Source organism: Procambarus clarkii, chromosome 14 (assembly GCF_040958095.1).
Source record: "Procambarus clarkii isolate CNS0578487 chromosome 14, FALCON_Pclarkii_2.0, whole genome shotgun sequence".
Classification (NCBI taxonomy): domain Eukaryota; kingdom Metazoa; phylum Arthropoda; class Malacostraca; order Decapoda; family Cambaridae; genus Procambarus; species Procambarus clarkii.
The window spans coordinates 42,192,306-42,213,379 of record NC_091163.1 but is presented as its reverse complement, the minus strand read 5'-3'; the positions used below and the strand labels follow the sequence as shown (position 1 = coordinate 42,213,379).

General features: G+C 44.2%; 1 protein-coding gene across 2 annotated transcripts in view; it reads right to left on the bottom strand.

Annotated features, from left to right (window-relative positions):
- Window positions 1–21,074, bottom strand: part of LOC123770912 (roquin-1) — a 121,875-nt gene that overhangs the window by 38,874 nt on the left and 61,927 nt on the right. For both annotated transcript variants that reach the window (XM_045763092.2, XM_069324545.1), the window contains exons 7-9: window positions 18,848–20,353; window positions 7,177–7,404; window positions 6,659–6,757 (exon numbers count right to left, since the gene is read on the bottom strand). In XM_045763092.2, the coding sequence (XP_045619048.1) occupies window positions 6,659–6,757; window positions 7,177–7,404; window positions 18,848–20,353 (1,833 nt within the window). The remainder of the gene's footprint in view (window positions 1–6,658; window positions 6,758–7,176; window positions 7,405–18,847; window positions 20,354–21,074) is intronic.

The following is a 21,074-nucleotide window of genomic DNA, read 5'->3' as shown; positions in this document are numbered from 1 at the left end:
CTGACACATCAGAGGACTCTAACTGTATACATGGATGGAAATCAAGGAAATCCAGCTCAAGAATGTCACAAATGAAGACTCTGGAGAAGAGCACCTGATGTCTGATCAGACAGGAAGGCATCATCAAAAATTAAACGACTGGGGTTAAATACACCCAACCCCACTGTGACAATGAAAGCTCCAAATCCCTGGAGGAATATATTGTTCAACTCTCTCTGGTGGGGCCAAACCCTGGAGGAGGCCGAGCTACACACACAGCTAAACCTGATTGTAAGGACCAAGCAGGACACCTAGACACTCGCCAAAAGAACACAACACCTCAGGATAAACAAGAATATGAAGGGCATCATTGGCACCCATATTTTATTATATATATATATGTCGTACCTAGTAGCCAGAACTCACTTCTGAGCCTACTATGCAAGGCCCGATTTGCCTAATAAGCCAAGTTTTCATGAATTAATTGCTTTTCGACTACCTAACCTACCTAACCTAACCTAACCTAACTTTTTCGGCTTCCTAACCTAACCTATAAAGATAGGTTAGGTTAGGTAGGGTTGGTTAGGTTCGGTCATATATCTACGTTAATTTAAACTCCAATAAAAAAAAATTGACCTCATACATAATGAAATGGTTAGATTTATCATTTCATAAGAAAAAAAAATAGAGAAAATATATTAATAAAGGAAAACTTGGATTATTAGGCAAATCGGGCCTTGCATAGTAGGCCGATAAGTGCATTCTGGCTACTAGGTACGACATATATATATATATATATATATATATATATATATATATATATATATATATATATATATATATATATATGTCGTACCTAGTAGCCAGAATGCACTTCTTGGCCTACTATGCAAGGCCCAATTTGCCTAATAGGCTGAGTGATTTTCTTTATTTTCAATAAATTGTTTCCTATTGGATTATTTTAAGTATTATTATTATTATATTATGTTAGGAACATAAATTATTGACTTAGTTGTGTTAGTTAAGGTTAGGTTAAGATAGGTTAGGTTAGGTTAGGTTAAGTAGAGTTGGTTAGATTCGGTCAAATATCTACGTTAGTTTTAACTCAAATTAAAAGAACTTAACTCATACATAATGAAATGGATAGCTTTATCATTTCATAAGAAAAAAAAATCGGAAAATATATAAATTCAGGAAAACTTGGTTTATTAGGCAAATCAGGCCTTGCATAGTAGGCCAAGTACTGTGTTCTGGCTACTAGGTACAACGTACTATATGGGACCAACCCCAGTGCGTTGGAGCGTTGCAAGAGGTGACCTTCAGGAGGCGTTTGCGTCAGTGTGTCTCTTTTCTTGTACACAATAAAAATGCATTATCATATTATATACTGTACCTATATATTATTACCCTACTAAAAATACTGTGTTACATTTGTTATTTACCTTATTGTTGGAGTTATGTCCATCTTGAAGTCTCATGGAGTTGTGAATGCTGTACAGTAAATACATACTGTAGTGTATTATACAGTTAACACTGTGTTGATTAAGTAGTTCTGCTGTATGTTGAGTACTACAATATAGTTTATGAAAACTATTGTACACTAAAATTACTCTGCAACTTTAATTTTAACACTATATACACACTTAAATTTAACACTTGTTCTAACTGTTCACGCCACACACACGATGTTTTTAGATGTTTGCATCAGCTTTGCTGGTGCTCGCTGCTGCTGTGGGTTCTGCGGCTTCTGAGCTGGTGCTGGCTGCTGTTGTACCAGTGCTGGGTACAACTGTGCTCGTGCTGGGTACGGCTGTTCTTGTGTTGGGTACGGCTGTGCTCGTGCTGGGTACGGCTGTGCTCGTGCTGGGTATGGCTGTGCTCGTGCTGGGTACGGCTGTGCTCGTGCTGGGTACGGCTGTGCTCGTGCGGGTTGATTTTCGCCTACAAGTTCTTGCAAAATATTGCTTCACTTTTGGCATTAATAAGGCACTATTAATAAGGCACTATTAATAAGCCCGAGACATTTTGTTGTATAACAATACAGCTGTAGTAAAAAAATGGTAAATTCCACAATTATTCTTCCCAAGAGGTTAAATACTGTACGTCAATCACAGACAAAGCCAAGGCCACCGGGTGCATACTGTACGAATGCAGACTAGGTCTATACGTACACCCTAAAGTAGGCTGGTGTTTAAGCCAGATCCAGTAATGTAAATTTCTCTCATATATTCGATTTACATCAAATTATATAATTTTAGGGTATACAGTACATTTAGTTTAGCAACATTATTACGATAATTAGAGCTATAAAAAATACTTATTTTAGAACTGATTTATTATTTTTATTATTTCGAAGTTGCAGGGCACTGAACTATGGTGACGAAATCGAACAAAACAAGCATGGTGTTGTGTGCACACAGATTAGACTTGTCTACTCGCGCTGGACTTGTGAACTGCCAATAACGTGAATAATTTCTCAAATAGCAGATATCTATCATATTATAGTATATTTTTGGTTTTATTTAGTTTAGTTTAATTAGGATAATAAAGAGTTATTAAAACAACAGTTTTAGAAATGATTTATTAATCTGAAATGTTCAAAGTCATGGGTCACTGAACTATGACAACACAGACGAAAGTGAGTGAAACCTCACTGTAAAGTGAGGTTTACAGTACAGAATTCCCATATCTGTCCACCCTCACTCATCTTGTTTCATCACAGAAAATGTGTATAAGAAGATTTCAACACATTAGTTAGCTATTCACGCTTCAGCCTTTAAATTAATTTACAAAGATACGTGTGCCACAAATCAGTGAACGAAAATCATGGAAACACAGTCGCTCACTTGTGTGGACCACTCTAGCTGGTGTTTAGTTAATATGCTTTACTTGTTGTGTGGACCATTCTGGCTGGTGTTTGGTTCATATGGTTCACTTGTTGTGTGGTCCATTCTGGCTGGTGTTTGGTTCATATGGTTCACTTGTTGTGTGGACCATTCTGGCTGGTGTTTGGTTCATATGGTTCACTTGTTGTGTGGACCATTCTGGCTGGTGTGTGGTTCATATGGTTCACTTGTTGTGTGGACCATTCTGGCTGGTGTGTGGTTCATATGGTTCACTTGTTGTGTGGACCATTCTGGCTGGTGTTTGGTTCATATGGTTCACTTGTTGTGTGGTCCATTCTGGCTGGTGTGTGGTTCATATGGTTCACTTGTTGTGTGGACCATTCTGGCTGGTGTTTGGTTCATATGGTTCACTTGTTGTGTGGACCATTCTGGCTGGTGTGTGGTTCATATGGTTCACTTGTTGTGTGGACCATTCTGGCTGGTGTGTGGTTCATATGGTTCACTTGTTGTGTGGACCATTCTGGCTGGTGTTTGGTTCATATGGTTCACTTGTTGTGTGGACCATTCTGGCTGGTGTTTGGTTCATATGGTTCACTTGTTGTGTGGACCATTCTGGCTGGTGTTTGGTTCATATGGTTCACTTGTTGTGTGGACCATTTGTGTGATCCAACTTGTCTTATGAAGGAACTATTAATTGTAGATAGAATGAGACAGTTTTCCACCACTCTGTGAACTCTGTCCCAACATCGTAAACTTGTGGACCACTTGTGGACCACTCGTGCGGACCACTTGTGGACCACTCGTGTGGACCACTCGTGCGGACCACTTGTGGACCACTCGTGCGGACCACTTGTGGACCACTCGTGCGGACCACTTGTGGACCACTCGTGCGGACCACTTGTGGACCACTCGTGCGGACCACTCGTGCGGACCACTCGTGCGGACCACTCGTGCGGACCACTTGTGGACCACTCGTGCGGACCACTTGTGGACCACTCGTGCGGACCACTTGTGGACCACTCGTGCGGACCACTTGTGGACCACTCGTGCGGACCACTTGTGGACCACTCGTGCGGACCACTTGTGGACCACTCGTGCGGACCACTTGTGGACCACTCGTGCGGACCACTTGTGGACCACTCGTGCGGACCACTTGTGGACCACTCGTGCGGACCACTTGTGGACCACTCGTGCGGACCACTTGTGGACCACTCGTGCGGACCACTTGTGGACCACTCGTGCGGACCACTTGAGTGGTCCACTTGTGTGGACCACAAAATAAATAAATAAGTAAATATATAAATATATATATATATATATATATATATATATATATATATATATATATATATATATATATATATATATATATGTATGTATGTATGTATGTATGTATGTATGTATGTATGTATGTATGTATGTAATTACCTAAGTGTAGTTACAGGATGAAAGCTACACTCGTGGTGTCCCGTCTTCCCAGCACTCTTTGTCATATAATGCTTTGAAACTACTGACGGTCTTGGCCTCCACCACCTTCTCACCTAACTTGTTCCAACCATCTACCACTCTGTTTGCGAAAGTGAATTTTCTTATATTTCTTCGGCATCTGTGTTTAGCTAGTTTATATCTATGACCTCTTGTTCTTAAAGTTCCAGGTCTCAGGAAATCTTCCCTATCGATTTTATCAATTCCTGTTACTATTTTATATGTAGTGATCATATCACCTCTTTTTCTTCTGTCTTCCAGTTTTTGCATATTTAATGCCTCTAACCTCTCTTCGTAGCTCTTGCCCTTCAGTTCTGGGATCCACTTAGTAGCATGTCTTTGCACCTTTTCCAGTTTGTTGATGTGCTTCTTAAGATACGGGCACCACACAACCGCTGCATATTCTAGCTTTGGCCTAACAAAAGTTGTGAACAATTTTTTTGGTATATCGCCATCCATGTATTTAACAGCAATTCTGAAGTTAGAAAGCATCGCATAGGCTCCTTGCACGTTCTTTATGTGGTCCTCAGGTGATAATTTTCTATCTAGAACCACCCCAATGTATGTATGTATGTATGTATGTATCTTGAAGTTATCTTGAAATGATTTCGGGGCTTTTTTTTTTTAGTGTCCCCGCGGCCCGGTCCTCGACCAGGCCTCCACCCCCAGGAAGCAGCCCGTGACAGCTGACTAACACCCAGGTACCTATTTTACTGCTAGGTAACAGGGGCATAGGGTTAAAGAAACTCTGCCCATTGTTTCTCGCCGGCGCCTGGGATCGAACCCAGGACCACAGGATCACAAGTCCAGCGTGCTGTCCGCTCGGCCGACCGGCTCCCAAAATGTATGTATGCATGCTGTACCTAGTAGCCAGAACGTTGTACTCGGCCTACTATACAAGGCCCAATTTGCCTAATAATCCATGTTTTCCTGAATTTATATATTTTTCAATTTTTTTTCTTATAAAATGATAGACCAATCTATTTCATTATGTATGAGTTCATTTTATTTAATATGAGTTAAAACTAACGTAGATATATGACCGAACCTAACCTACCCTACCTAACCTAACCTACCCTACCTAACCTAACCTATCTTAACCTAGCCTAAACCAATATAATTAAGTCAATAATTTATGTTCCTAGTATAATATAATAATAATTCAAATAAAGCAATTGGAAGCAATTTATGGAAAATAAAGAAAATCACTCGGCCTATTAGGCAAGTTGGGCCTTGCATAGTAGGCCGAGAAGTGTGTTCTGGCTACTAGGTACGACATTTTATATATATATCTTTCCCAATAGTTGGGATTTAAAAGACTGAGGTGACTGAGGGAGCAGTGCAAACTATTAGACATCAGCCTAAGGCTGAGGATTTTTGACAGGTAGAGCCAGCAGCTGCCAGCGGGCTGCCACCTGGCAGTAGTAACAAGGGGTAGGTTTGCTCTAACTACTAGGTGGATCATTTATGGATTGATTGATTGATCAAGATCAAGCCACCCAAGAGGTGGCATGGGCATCAACAGCACATAAGTGGAGCATTTATGTTGTCTTTTTGCTGCTTCATTTCTCTTTTTTTTTTACCTGTAAACCTTGCAGTTGTCTCTTTTGCTTCACCGACTGGATATTTCTGTCTCTCTATGAGGGAGTCCACGTTCTGGCTCTGATAGGTTATTAATTACTCCTTGGGCTGATGTTGCTCATCAGTGCAGCTAGCTACAGAGAGCCACTCTTTGGCCCTCTTCACAGGAGCAAGCAGCAAGAAAGTTGCCATTTGCTGTTGGTTATGACTGTTGGTTCATAACACACAGGTTATGAAATAACTTGTTACACTGTCTTGTTACAGCCAGATTCCATGAGAAATGCCACATGACAATTTGTTTAAGTTATGCTAACATGATTGTTGTTGTTTTAGATTCAGCTACTGGGACTAAAAAAGTTCCAAGTAGCACGGGCTATGGTGAGCCCGTAGTGGACTTACGTGGCACAGGAGCGGGGCGGAAACTTGGCTCATTCATGTAGCTTACATGAATGAACATACATGTCATCCACAATGCCTGTTATTTTTACCACTAAACCAAAACATTCATGAATAAAACAATTATTTCTGAATTTACCAAATACCATGTTTGAAATCTTATATCTAATATTAAATCTTTGCCCGAAACATTAAATGTGTTTGCCCAAAACCCTGTGGGTATTAGTGGCTTTAGGCTTAGTATATACAAGCTCTATCTAGAAATTAAATATTCTGTTGTAACTCATTTTGTATGTATGTACTTTTACCTGAATAAAAATTATTATTATGATTATTATTATTATTATAAATAAAACATAGGCATCACTTACCCTAGAAGCATTTCTTGCTTCCATTTCTTTTCGTTTGACTTCGATCCGGTTCATGACGAGGCTTAACTCCTCTTTTAGCCGAACTTCTTGCCACTCAGCCTAATACAAGGAAGAAATGTCTCACATAACTTGGTCAACATGTTACTTAACATGTACATGAAATATATACACCCCACTATACAATAATCTAAGTTATGCACTACAAGTTAACTTCCTGGATTAAAGGACAATTTAACATCACCTAAAATACAGTTATTTTGCTGTACAATTATTCGTATCTGCTGTAACTACCTCCACTAGATAAATTATTTACTGTAACAGCTACCACAAGATAAATGATCTGCTGTAACCACTACCATAAGATGATCTGTAACCACCACCACAAGATAAATGATCAGCTGTAACACCATCACAAACACAATCACTGTAAAAAACTCTGGCATAACTAAATTTACTCACTAAAATAAAATATGTCAAAACACAATGCAAGTACGTAATTTGTTGTAATGAGTGCATACCATCCTCTTCTCATCTAAAACGATGGCATCAATTCCTTCCCGCACTGCAGTAAACTGCTGCCTCAGGCATTCTTGCTGGGCAGCATCTGCAGATATTGTCCTGAGACCCGAAGTTTCCAGCTGAGTGAGAAGTGGGTCGACAATACCATGGCCCAGTGTGTTCATGTGTTCCAGGGGCGTGGGAATGCACGTCATTACCCCCACCGTATAGCCTCCTGGGTACAGAACCTGCAGGAAAACAATGTCAATACTTTGCATTCAGGAAGGAACCAGGTGTTAGTATGAGAGTAAAATGACAGAACGTGTACTCACCTAATTGTACTTGCGTGGATTGAGATTCGGTTCTCTGGTCCTGCCTCTCAGTGTACAGATTCCTGAGCAAATTGCGCTCTATGATATCTACATTAGAAAAGGTGTATGAAGTCTGCCTCCAGGACATCACTCCCGAATGCATTCCCTTTGTAAAACGCATTCCACTAAAAAACCAGCGTTGAATGTAATGAAACGCCATTTTCTGGGTGAGCCCTAGAGGCTCCCTAGAGCTTATCGGGCTAATGTATGATATATTAGACCGGGATATTAGCTATGGAGTTCAGACCTACCAGGGACCAGGGACCAGGGACCAGCACCAGAACCTGGCCCCTTTAGAGAGGTTTCAGGGAGCAATGGTCCTGGAAAACCCCCTTATTGTTGGGGTTTTCCTTATCTGCCATTGACCGGGGTTAGGCACCCAGAAAGGTAGGCATAACAAAACAAACCCCACATGCTAAAAACTAAAACAGAAAACTGAACAGAGAGCTAGAAACTCCCTACAATCCCAAGGAAACATCACACTTTACTGCCCCGCCGATTGTCTGTGCAGCCCCCCCCCAAAGAGGGGGAGGGGGGAGCCCCGGACCTGCCCGCGCCGGCTGCCTAGCATCAGTTCGGAAGCTAAGCTTCAACCAGTGCGAAAAAACTGCCGACCGGTGGGAGGGAGGGTTCCCAGGGAGCCTTCGAGGCTCACCCAGAAAATGGTGTTTCATTACATTTAACGCTGGTTTTCTGTAGGGAGCCCCTACGGCTCCCTGGAGCTTCATACCCAAAGAGAAGCATAAGAAAAGAAAGGGCTGACCCGGGAGGCAGCTGCCACAAACTCCGCAACGCGAAGCAAAGACAACAGAATGCAATGTGCGACCCAAGGCAATACAAGAACGCACAGGAGCAGACGCGCGCACAAAGAACGGGCGGCCAGGAACCTGTGCGACCCTCAAATCCTTATTCCCGAAATGAGCCCTAGACGTCACCAACACAACAGCGAAAGCTGTAAATGTGCAAACAGCACAGGCGCGAGGATAGACCGCAGGCTGGAAGACTTAAAAACTCTGCGGACGACCTCGGAGAACCGAGCCCTGAAACAGGGAACGAGGGGAACTGGATCAACCCAAAAGCGCATCCCCAGACACAGTACGCAGATAATGGCAAAGAGGCGCAACCGGACAACACAGGATGTACCCCCGGCCGAACCAATCAAGGATCAAGAACCGAAGGACCCCTCCGGAAAGCAGCCGTCTCGACCATCGGCAGAAGGACGAAAAAAGGCTGCAAACGTACAAACCTACCACCAGTACCAAAGAGCAGAAACCTCTGCACCAGAAGAGCCAGAAACTCCCCGACCCGACCCGCAGAGGCTTATGCCAACAAAATATGGCTTATGAAAACGAAACTTGAACTGAAGGGGCTACCACAAACTGAGGAGAAGACGAGAAGAGGGCACCCTGATCAAGGACCAGGAAGGCTCAGGCGACGCATGAGCAGGCTGGAGGTGAAATAAAACACGAGAAAGCGTACGGAACGGGGCAGATGTGACGTCCACCCCAAACGCAAGCCGGAGCGGCTCCGCCAGCGCAGCACAAAATGAGGCGACAGGAAGAAACGTCAAATAACTGTAGTCCAGAAAACCCAAGAAAGGACAAGACAACCCGATATGAAAGAGAAGACAACCTATGAAGAGCAAGAAAAAGGTGCAAAGAAACACCAGGAACGTCATACTGTTGCTGAGACGAAGCTCGCAGGTGGGACACCATCAACAAAGCCACCTGATCACCACAGAGATGGTGATACCCGCATCAAAATACTTGACGCGAAGAGCCAAGGAGAAGGCCGAACCAGTCACGTACAGGACTGGTCCGACCTGCTGAAAGAGGTAGAACCACAGGAAAACGCCCCGGGTTCGGACATCTATCAAGCAGCATCCGAAAATAAAGCTGGGCTGGCCACCAAGGGACCATGAGGACTACTCTCCTTGGGAATGGACTCCAACTGAGCCAGAAACCGAAGCAACAGCTGGACCGGGAGAAGAGGAACAGGCACCCCCACCTCAACCAGTCCTGCCAAAAGGCATCCACAGTGAACGCCTCGCAGGCAGGTAAGGGCGGCACATAGAATGGGCAACGCCTAGACCACGCCAAGGCGAAGATGTCCATGGCCAGTAGTCCATACATCCAGCAGAGCCAACGAAACGAGTCGGTGATGACTGGCCGATCCGCGAACAGAGGAATGAACCGAGACAGGCTGTCCGGCAGGCCGTAGGACACAACTTGGACATGAACCTCACGGTTAGCCAAACCCCGAGAATCCAGCAAACGAACCACTCAAAGGGACCAACCCCAAAGGTCAAACACCTAAGAGAAACCCCATGGTTCCGGCAAAGAACTGCCAGAGAACAGTCCGAATGGAGCTGGATGGTAGAGCACCGAGTGACCCGAACCCTCCGAAGTACTGTACAAACTAGACAGCTACGAACTCCCGAACCGTACTGTAAGCCCGAAGGACGGACAGACCCCACCATCCCCGGCCGACCTGGTGAGCACTGGTCACAAAGCCCCAGCCGAGAGATGACCCGTCTGTGAACACATCGAGCAAAGGCTCGGGGAGGCATGGTTTTATTCTCAACCAATAACAACAACAACAAAACAATTATCAGGTACATGAAATATTATTAACAAGATCATAAACAAAAGAGCATTTGCTCCAATGTGTCTTGCCTATTACCCTCTCTCTCACTACAGGATTAATAATACTTATAATGCCCTAATACAAGACTACTACTGGCCAGGTATGGTTCGTGACGTCAAGGCCTTTGTGAATACCTGCCACACATGGCAAGTAAGCCAAACGCTCTCCCATACCCAAGGCACCACTGATTCCAATTCCTGTGCTCTCGGAACCATTCAACAAGCTCATAATCGAGTGTCAGGCCTCTGCCCAAGACAAGATCAAGTAACATCCATATCAGTAATATCTCGTGTCCAACAACCAGGTTTCCTACAGCAGTTCCCATCAAGAACAGTACGGCTGCTAACATTGTGACGCACCTTGTGAAGCAGTGCCCGCAGTGCGGACATCCCCAGGAGAGTCACAGCAGTTGTGACATCATCCTTTCCAGCGACCTGTGTAAGAAAACCAACATCTTCCATGTACTGTCTAGCCCTTGTTATTCTGCTTCTCCTGACTGCAATGGTTCTAAATTTGTTATCTCTACTTCCGACATCAGGAAAGATCCTCCTACCTACGAATCCAAATCCAAATAAACATGCTCCTTTCAACAACTTTACCAGCCCTCAGCCTAAATATCTTAAGACAAAATCACACTCCATTTCATCTGAGCGGCTAAAACGATTACGTAATTCTATGTACTAATTCTATTCTCCCCTTGCCAGATGCCAAGAAATCCTTCATCCTCAATGTCGACACCAGTAGCACCGGTGTCAGGGGTGCCGTGATACCGCAGCGAGATAGGATCAACCCATCCAGCTACGACCGTCATAAGGGAGCCACTCATTATCCTACCCAGGTTACAACACACAACGAACCATCCAATCTACAAGGTTACCATCTCATCAACATCTCCTCAGACCACAATCCCCTTCGGTTCATGCAGCTGGCCCAGTTCTCCAACCAACCCATACTTCGCTGGGTCCTTCAGCACTACATCATCATCGTCTCCGATCACCATCCTCTTCGGTTCCTGCAGCAGGCCCAGTTCTCTAACCAGTGACTGCTTCTCTGGGCCTTGTACTTGCAGAATTATAATCTCAACATCATCTTCATCAAAGGCTCGGACAATGTTGTCGTCGAAGCACTATCCAGAGTCCACGAGGTAGAACCTCTCACTTCAACTCTCCACTCCACAGCAGCATCTCAGGTGATAGGAACAGGCTTCAGGGAGGAGCTGTTACGGTAATCTCCTACTTAGCAGTAGGTCCTGCCTGTTCCTTTACCGCCTACTCACCAACGTACCAGCATGCTACAACATCAAGATTCAACATCAATGACAACAATATGTACCAAAACATATTGTCTAGACACAATGCCTCCCCTTCTCCACTACCCGAGACACCTGCATCTGCTGTCTCGCCGGTTGACCAGACGCTACCAGCAGACTACCTCTCTCGCTCGTTTAGCCACCAGCTTCTAGTCTCCAACTCCAGTATTCGCGCCAAATATGACGTCACGCCCCATATATAAGGGCTTGCCAGCTTCCAGAGCGTCAGATTACCTTTCGAGTACTCATAGCTGTAGCATCTACTCTCACCTCCGAGTGACTGTAGATGCACATAGCTATTTTGTATAAAATATTGCCTTCACCTATATTATTAACGTAAATTTCACATGTATATATTTATCTTTTGATTGTGTGTAAGCCAAGTCGATAAGGGATTTTGTTTTCATTAAGTGTTACTTATCGTTTTGTGTAAAATTAAAGTAATTTTTTGTTATATTAAATGTTTGAAGTTTTTATTCCCTTTGGTTTTTACCCGAAGCTCTCACACTGTCGAGGTATCAAGCAGATTTTTACTTTGTTTTCTCGTTTTTTTATTATTAATGTGATTGGTACAAGACCTGCTAGAATTGTTACTGCTCTATTACAGATTCTCGTCACAGTAGCAATATTTTAACGAGAACAGGGGTTTTGTTCTGGGGCTCTTACCTTTCAGGGTGCCTGACCCAGTCGATGGCAGACACAGAATGCTTCCAACCACACGGGGGTTTCTATAGGCCATTGCTCCTCGTGCCTCTCTGAGGGGGGCTAGGTTCTGGCTCGTGGTCCCTGGTAGGCCTAGAACTCCATGCGTATTGACTGATGCTAGGGTCTAATACATTCATATCAGCCCAGTTAGCTCCGGGGAGCAGAAGGGGCTCCCCCAGAAAAAGAGAAAACTAAAAGAAAAAGGAATGGGGGGGGAAGGCTTATGTAGGGTCACGTTTGTTAGAAAGGGTAGAACATTTGAGTATGTACTGTGAAAGGGAAGACTCAACAGCAACAAAGCTAGGACTAAGGTTCATGTTAGATATGTTGTGCATCAGAGCCAATTCGACAAGACTGAGTCAGTGAAGAGTTGAGGCAGGAAAGATTATTTTAGAAGAAGACCAATCAACAAGATCATTAAAATCCCTAACATGACAGAAAAAAGCATTGTTTGCATCTGCAGACTTAACACTTCTCTTGTGTTCCTTAAGTCTCTCATTTAGTGTATGGCCAATTTCCCAAAAATATTGGAGAGGACAAGATGAACAGGAAATAAAGTAGACACCAGCAGCATTAGAAGGAGGAGCAGTGTGAACCCGATTACTACGAAGAGTGTTAGTTGAAAGGCGAGCTTAATGTCAAGAGGATGAAGGGTATTAGCAAAAGTTTTGAGTTCAGATATGAAGGGAAGGCAGAGCACAGTGCTAGGAGTGTTGGAAGCAGGTTTAGGATGAAAGAAATTTTGTTTAGCTTGAGAATAGTTATAGTTGATAAAATGTAAGGGGTAACCAATGTAAGATTTGTAAATATATGAAATTTCAGAATCAAGAAACTGAGGGTCACTGATGCGAAGAGCATGGATGGAGAGAGAGATGAGGACACTTTTCTTGACAGGAGGAGGATGGTAGGAAAATAAGTGAATGGGCATACCTTGAGGCTACTTTGAGGTGCTTCCGGGGCTTAGTGTCCCCGCGGCCCGGTCGTCGACCAGGCCTCCTGGTTGCTGGACTGATCAACCAGGCTGTTAGACGCGGCTGCTCGCAGCCTGACGTATGAGTCACAGCCTGGTTGATCAGGTATCCTTTGGAGGTGCTTATCCAGTTCTCTCTTGAACACTGTGAGGGGTTTGCCAGTTATGCCCCTTATGTGTAGTGGAAGCGTGTTGAACAGTCTCGGGCCTCTGATGTTGATAGAGTTCTCTCTCAGAGTACCTGTTGCACCTCTGCTTTTCAACGGGGGTATTCTGCACATCCTGCCATGTCTTCTGGTCTCATGTGGTGTTATTTCTGTGTGCAGGTTTGGGACCAGCCCCTCAATTATTTTCCACGTGTAAATTATTATGTATCTCTCCCGCCTGCGCTCAAGGGAGTACAGATTTAGGCTCTTTAGTCGGTCCCAGTAATTTAGATGTTTTACTGAGTGGATTCTAGCAGTAAAGGATCTCTGCACGCTCTCTAGGTCAGCAATTTCTCCAGCTTTGAAAGGGGCTGTCATTGTGCAGCAGTACTCCACTCTAGATAGCACAAGCGTTTTGAAAAGTATCATCATCGGTATAGCATCTCTAGTGTGAAAAGTTCTTGTTATCCAACCTGTCATTTTTCTTGCAGTTGTGACGGCTACTTTATTGTGTTCTTTAAAGGTAAGGTCTTCCGACATGAGTACACCCAGGTCCTTTACATTGCCTTTTCGTTCTATGTTATGATTTGCCTGCGTTTTGTATGCCCCCCATGCATGCCACTATGCATGGGTTTGCAATAGACAGAGAAAGAGAACCTGGACACAGAGCTATGGACATGAATGCCAAGAAAAGGAAGAAGGGAATAAGATTCCCATTCAACATTGAAATGGCTAGAAGGAACCAGATTGTTAAGAGAGGAGAGGAAAGGGTGGAAACGAATAAGGTCAAGAGGCCATAAAGCAAAAAAGCATTAACAGAGTGAAGCCAGAGAGGGGGGATGAGTCTCTATTGCTCATTTGGGTACTCAATTTCCACCTGTCTCCCCTTAGCGTATGTGTGTGTGTGTGTGTATGTTTACCTTTTTTTTTTTAAGTGCCTGTATTACAAAGCTTTATTCATTTGTGAGAAGAAGCTTATAAAATTTAAAACTTTGTATTTGTGGGCACTTTAGTACATTGCAGTGCGCTGGTCTCCCAGGAAACCCATAGTGTTCTCTCTGATAGGTAACCGGTGCACAGTCAGTGCTCTCACTAATAGGTAAGCCCAAAGGTAAGCAAGGCACACTCAGTGCTCCCACTGATAGGTAAGCCCAAAGGTAAGCAGGGCACACACAGTGCTCTCACTAATAGGTAAGCCCAAAGGTAAGCAAGGCACACTCAGTGCTCCCACTGATAGGTAAGCCCAAAGGTAAGCAGGGCACACACAGTGCTCTCACTAATAGGTAAGCCCAAAGGTAAGCAAGGCACACTCAGTGCTCTCACTGATAGGTAAGCAGGACACATCCAGCCACAGAGACATTAGAAAGACATTTTAAAGTGTCAGAGTAGTTAGTAAATGGAATGCATTAGGCAGTGATGTGGTGGAGGCTGACTCCATACACAGTTTCAAATGTATATATGATAGAGCCCAGTAGGCTCAGGAACCTGTACACCAGTTGATTGACAGTTGAGAGGCGGAACCAAAGAGACAGAGCTCAACCCCCACAAGCACAACTAGGTGAGTACAGTACTCCCACTGATAGGTAAGCACGACACACACAGTACTCCCACTGATAGGTAAGCACGACACACACAGTACTCCCACTGATAGGTAAGGATACACACAGTACTCTCACTGATAGGTAAGCACGACACACACAGTACTCTCACTGATAGGTAAGCACGACACACACAGTACTCCCACTGATAGGTAAGGATACACACAGTACTCTCACTGATAGGTAAGGACACACACAGTACTCCCACTGATAGGTAAGCACGACACACACAGTAATCCCACTGATAGGTAAGGACACACACAGTACTCCCACTGATAGGTAAGCACGACACACACAGTACTCCCACTGATAGGTAAGGATACACACAGTACTCTCACTGATAGGTAAGCACGACACACACAGTACTCTCACTGATAGGTAAGCACGACACACACAGTACTCCCACTGATAGGTAAGCACGACACACACAGTACTCTCACTGATAGGTAAGCAGGACACACACAGTACTCTCACTGATAGGTAAGCACGACACACACAGTACTCTCACTGATAGGTAAGCACGACACACACAGTACTCTCACTGATAGGTAAGCACGACACACACAGTACTCTCACTGATAGGTAAGCACGACACACACAGTACTCTCACTGATAGGTAAGCACGACACACACAGTACTCTCACTGATAGGTAAGCACCACACACACAGTACTCTCACTGATAGGTAAGCACGACACACACAGTACTCTCACTGATAGGTAAGCACAACACACACAGTACTCTCACTGATAGGTAAGCAGGACACACACAGTACTCTCACTGATAGGTAAGCAGGACACACACAGTACTCTCACTGCCAGGTAAGCACGACACACACAGTACTCCCACTGATAGGTAAGCAGGACACACACAGTACTCCCACTGACAGGTAAGCACGACACACACAGTACTCCCACTGACAGGTAAGCACGACACACACAGTACTCCCACTGATAGGTAAGCACGACACACACAGTACTCTCACTGATAGGTAAGCACGACACACACAGTACTCCCACTGATAGGTAAGCACGACACACACAGTACTCTCACTGACAGGTAAGCAGGACACACACAGTACTCCCACTGACAGGTAAGCACGACACACACAGTACTCTCACTGATAGGTAAGCATGACACACACAGTACTCTCACTGACAGGTAAGCACAACACACACAGTACTCTCACTGATAGGTAAGCACGACACACACAGTACTCTCACTGATAGGTAAGCAGGACACACACAATACTCTCACTGACAGGTAAGCACAACACACACAGTACTCTCACTGATAGGTAAGCAGGACACACACAGTACTCTCACTGACAGGTAAATAGGTAAGCAGGACACACACAGTACTCTCACTGACAGGTAAGCACAACACACACAGTACTCTCACTGATAGGTAAGCACGACACACACAGTACTCTCACTGATAGGTAAGCACGACACACACAGTACTCTCACTGATAGGTAAGCACGACACACACAGTACTCTCACTGACAGGTAAGCACGACACACACAGTACTCCCACTGATAGGTAAGCACGACACACACAGTACTCTCACTGATAGGTAAGCACGACACACACAGTACTCCCACTGATAGGTAAGCACGACACACACAGTACTCTCACTGATAGGTAAGGACACACACAGTACTCTCACTGACAGGTAAGCACAACACACACAGTACTCTCACTGATAGGTAAGCACGACACACACAGTACTCTCACTGATAGGTAAGGACACACACAGTACTCTCACTGATAGGTAAGCACGACACACACAGTACTCTCACTGATAGGTAAGCACGACACACACAGTATTCTCACTGATAGGTAAGCACGACACACACAGTACTCCCACTGATAGGTAAGCACGACACACACAGTACTCTCACTGACAGGTAAGGACACACACAGTACTCTCACTGACAGGTAAGGACACACACAGTACTCTCACTGATAGGTAAGCACGACACACACAGTACTCCCACTGACAGGTAAGCACGACACACACAGTACTCTCACTGACAGGTAAGGACACACACAGTACTCTCACTGATAGGTAAGGACACACACAGTACTCTCACTGATAGGTAAGCACGACACACACAGTACTCTCACTGATAGGTAAGCACGACACACACAGTACTCCCACTGATAGGTAAGCACGACACACACAGTACTCTCACTGATAGGTAAGCACGACACACACAGTACTCTCACTGATAGGTAAGCACGACACACACAGTACTCCCACTGATAGGTAAGCACGACACACACAGTACTCCCACTGATAGGTAAGCACGACACACAGTACTCTCACTGATAGGTAAGGACACACACAGTACTCCCACTGACAGGTAAGCACGACACACACAGTACTCTCACTGATAGGTAAGCACGACACACACAGTACTCTCACTGATAGGTAAGGACACACACAGTACTCTCACTGATAGGTAAGCACGACACACACAGTACTCTCACTGATAGGTAAGCACGACACACACAGTACTCTCACTGATAGGTAAGCACGACACACACAGTACTCTCACTGATAGGTAAGGACACACACAGTACTCCCACTGATAGGTAAGCACGACACACACAGTACTCTCACTGATAGGTAAGGACACACACAGTACTCTCACTGATAGGTAAGCACGACACACACAGTACTCTCACTGATAGGTAAGCACGACACACACAGTACTCTCACTGACAGGTAAGCACGACACACACAGTACTCTCACTGATAGGTAAGCACGACACACACAGTACTCCCACTGATAGGTAAGGACACACACAGTACTCTCACTGACAGGTAAGCAGGACACACACAGTACTCTCACTGACAGGTAAGGACACACACAGTACTCTCACTGACAGGTAAGGACACACACAGTACTCTCACTGACAGGTAAGCAGGACACACACAGTACTCTCACTGACAGGTAAGGACACACACAGTACTCTCACTGACAGGTAAGGACACACACAGTACTCTCACTGACAGGTAAGGACACACACAGTACTCTCACTGACAGGTAAGGACACACACAGTACTCTCACTGACAGGTAAGCAGGACACACACAGTACTCTCACTGACAGGTAAGGACACACACAGTACTCCCACTGACAGGTAAGCACGACACACACAGTACTCTCACTGACAGGTAAGGACACACATAGTCCTCCCACTGACAGTTAAGGACACACACAGTACTCTCACTGACAGGTAAGGACACACACAGTACTCCCACTGACAGTTAAGGACACACACAGTACTCTCACTGACAGGTAAGCAGGACACACACAGTACTCTCACTGACAGGTAAGGACACACACAGTACTCTCACTGACAGGTAAGGACACACACACAGTACTCTCACTGATAGGTAAGCACGACACACATAGTACTCTCACTGATAGGTAAGCACGACACACACAGTACTCCCACTGCTGGGGAACCTAAATATTGTAGCTCCAAAAGAGAAGGCTCAAAGTCATAATAATAATAGTATCTGTAGGAGCCGTGATGAGGGTTCGAACCTTTGCAGTGAAGGTTCCCATGCACATGCTTCTAGCAACCATTTTAGGTTTGAACCTAAATTTGAATTATGTTTGAATTATCTAAATTTGAATTAGGTTCGAGCCCCTCATCACTGCTCCTATGGATTTTCTCATTGATGGAGTCACGTTAGTGTGATTACTCTCTGTGTAATAATAATAATAGCAATAATAATAATAATAATAATAATAATAATAATAATAATAATAATAATAATAATAGAGCATCATACTGGTACTACATCTGAAGTGATTCACTAAAGCCATTTATTAATTATGATGCATTATACTGTACTATTATTGCATGATATATAAGTAGCAATGACAGAAAGAATAGTACAAAGTAAGTCAACAAATTCTAATCACCTGAGGCATGGGTGAGAGTGCAGGTACTGGTCGTCTAACAGTAGGAGTGGTTGTAGTTTCTGTAGGGTTACTTGCTGATGACTGGATTGGATTGGCAGGCTGGATCACCGTTCGTGACATTCTAGAGATCGGCCCAAAACGACTTACTAATGGGGGGTCAAAAGGGATAAAATCATCCTTTCCTTTCGAGTCGTCTTTTCGGCCCGTGTACGTACGATAACCTGTGCTCGGATCATAATTTTTATCTATTGATTTTGAAGCAATATAAAAGTCAGCACCAGATGTCCAAATACTATACGTTGATGTGAATTCTTGTGGTTTGCTTGGTTCTTCACCATTTGCAATTTGGGTTGCAACTTGATGTGTTGCCTCTTTGCCGACAATTGTCTCCAGTTGATTTAAAATGGCCTCTTTTCTTTCTTTCAATTCTTCCATTGATTTAGACGCAACATTTGTTGCTGTTGTTAAGGAAGTAGTTGTGACAGTGGTGTTAACACAGAATGTGGTACAGTTAGTATCTGGCCAACACGAGACTAATGGGTGAAGTCCAGAGTTGGTCGGTTTTGTATTAGCAATAGGGATACAAAACTCACTAGCATGGCCAGTCACATTGTAAACTGGGGCTGTATTCAGAAGCATTGTGGGAGCATTTCCACCATATATATCTGGAACTATTGCTGCAGCCTGACCTGGAAAAACAGCCGTTGGTGCGGAAGGTATCGTCTGCTGCGGTGCTGCCTGAGCAAACACAGGAGGCTGACACGGGAAGGAACTGTAAGTATACTCGGCCATTGGTGCTGCATGAAAAGAGGTTGCAGCTAAGGCTGGTTGAATAATTGCCGGGGCAGGCGTTGGGGCAGGTAAAACTGGCAATGATTGAGTATGAGCTGGAATATGCACAAACTTGTGTGGGTCAAATGGAGTGGGAGTTGTGGGCACCTCCCCACTCTGCATAATCTCTTCAACTGTACCAGTCTTCTGAATGACTGCAACAGGTGGATGCTCTCCATTTTTTGTAGTTATTACAGTTTCTACACTTCCTTGCGGATGCTGCGTCTGTTGTTGGGGTTGTGTTGGATGCTGCTGAGATTGATGGTTATGCATTTGTTGTTTGATAGCTGGAGTTGTAGGTGGTTGTGGAATGCCTTTGCCATGTTTTCGACTTCTATTCCTGTATTTCTCAAGTTCTTCTTCAGAATGAGCAAATGTGCAATTATTTCCACGCGGGCATCCTCCTCTCTGGGTCAGATCCCGACACATGCTGGTCTTGTACTTTGCATTATGTGGGTGATGGGCATCTGGCATCTTGCGATTCCCATGATGCTGTATAAAATGCACCAATCCAGTAACAACAGCTCTAACAGCTTCCATTGCTGCTGCACAAGGCTTCCAGCCAGGAGGGGGAGCATCTGGGGAGGGGTCCAAGGCTGCTAGCAGCTCTAGCTGCGGTCTTAACGATGACAATTGGCCGGGGTCTCCCGTTCTTTGGAGTGCTATCACCAATTCCTGTAATGAAAACGACCTCCAGGTAATAATCTAGTGTAAAACACCATCGTGCAAACATATCTCGAGAGAACAATCACGCCCAACTCTTTATAATCTAGCCTTTAACAAACTCCACTGCAACAAAACCTTCAAACCCTTCAAAGTTTGAAAAATTAGAACATTACTGAGTAGCGCACACATTTTTTATCTTCCATTTTCAGTGATTGCTGGAAAATAGTATTATAGTACGACCCATCAATCTGATCAATATATGTAATTCACTAAGAATATGTAAAAATGTGTTGGCATGACAATTTTAATGCTTGATGACTATATAACTAAAGAAGGTAACAAAATCTTGTCATTTCATATTGGCCGGTATTCTAGTAAATGCCGAGTATTCCTACCGAAACTCCTCATAAATGCATACCAAGAAAGTTTGTTTACCAATAGTAAATGCTGAGTATCCCAACCGAAACTCCTCATAAATGCATACCAAGAAAGTTTGTTTACCAGTAGTAAATGCTGAGTATCCCTACCGAAACTCCTCATAAATGCATACCAAGAAAGTTTGTTTACCAGTAGTAAATGCTGAGTATCCCTACCGAAACTCCTCATAAATGCATACCAAGAAAGTTTGTTTACCAGTAGTAAATGCTGAGTATCCCTACCGAAACTCCTCATAAATGCATACCAAGAAAGTTTGTTTACCAGTAGTAAATGCTGAGTATCCCTACCGAAA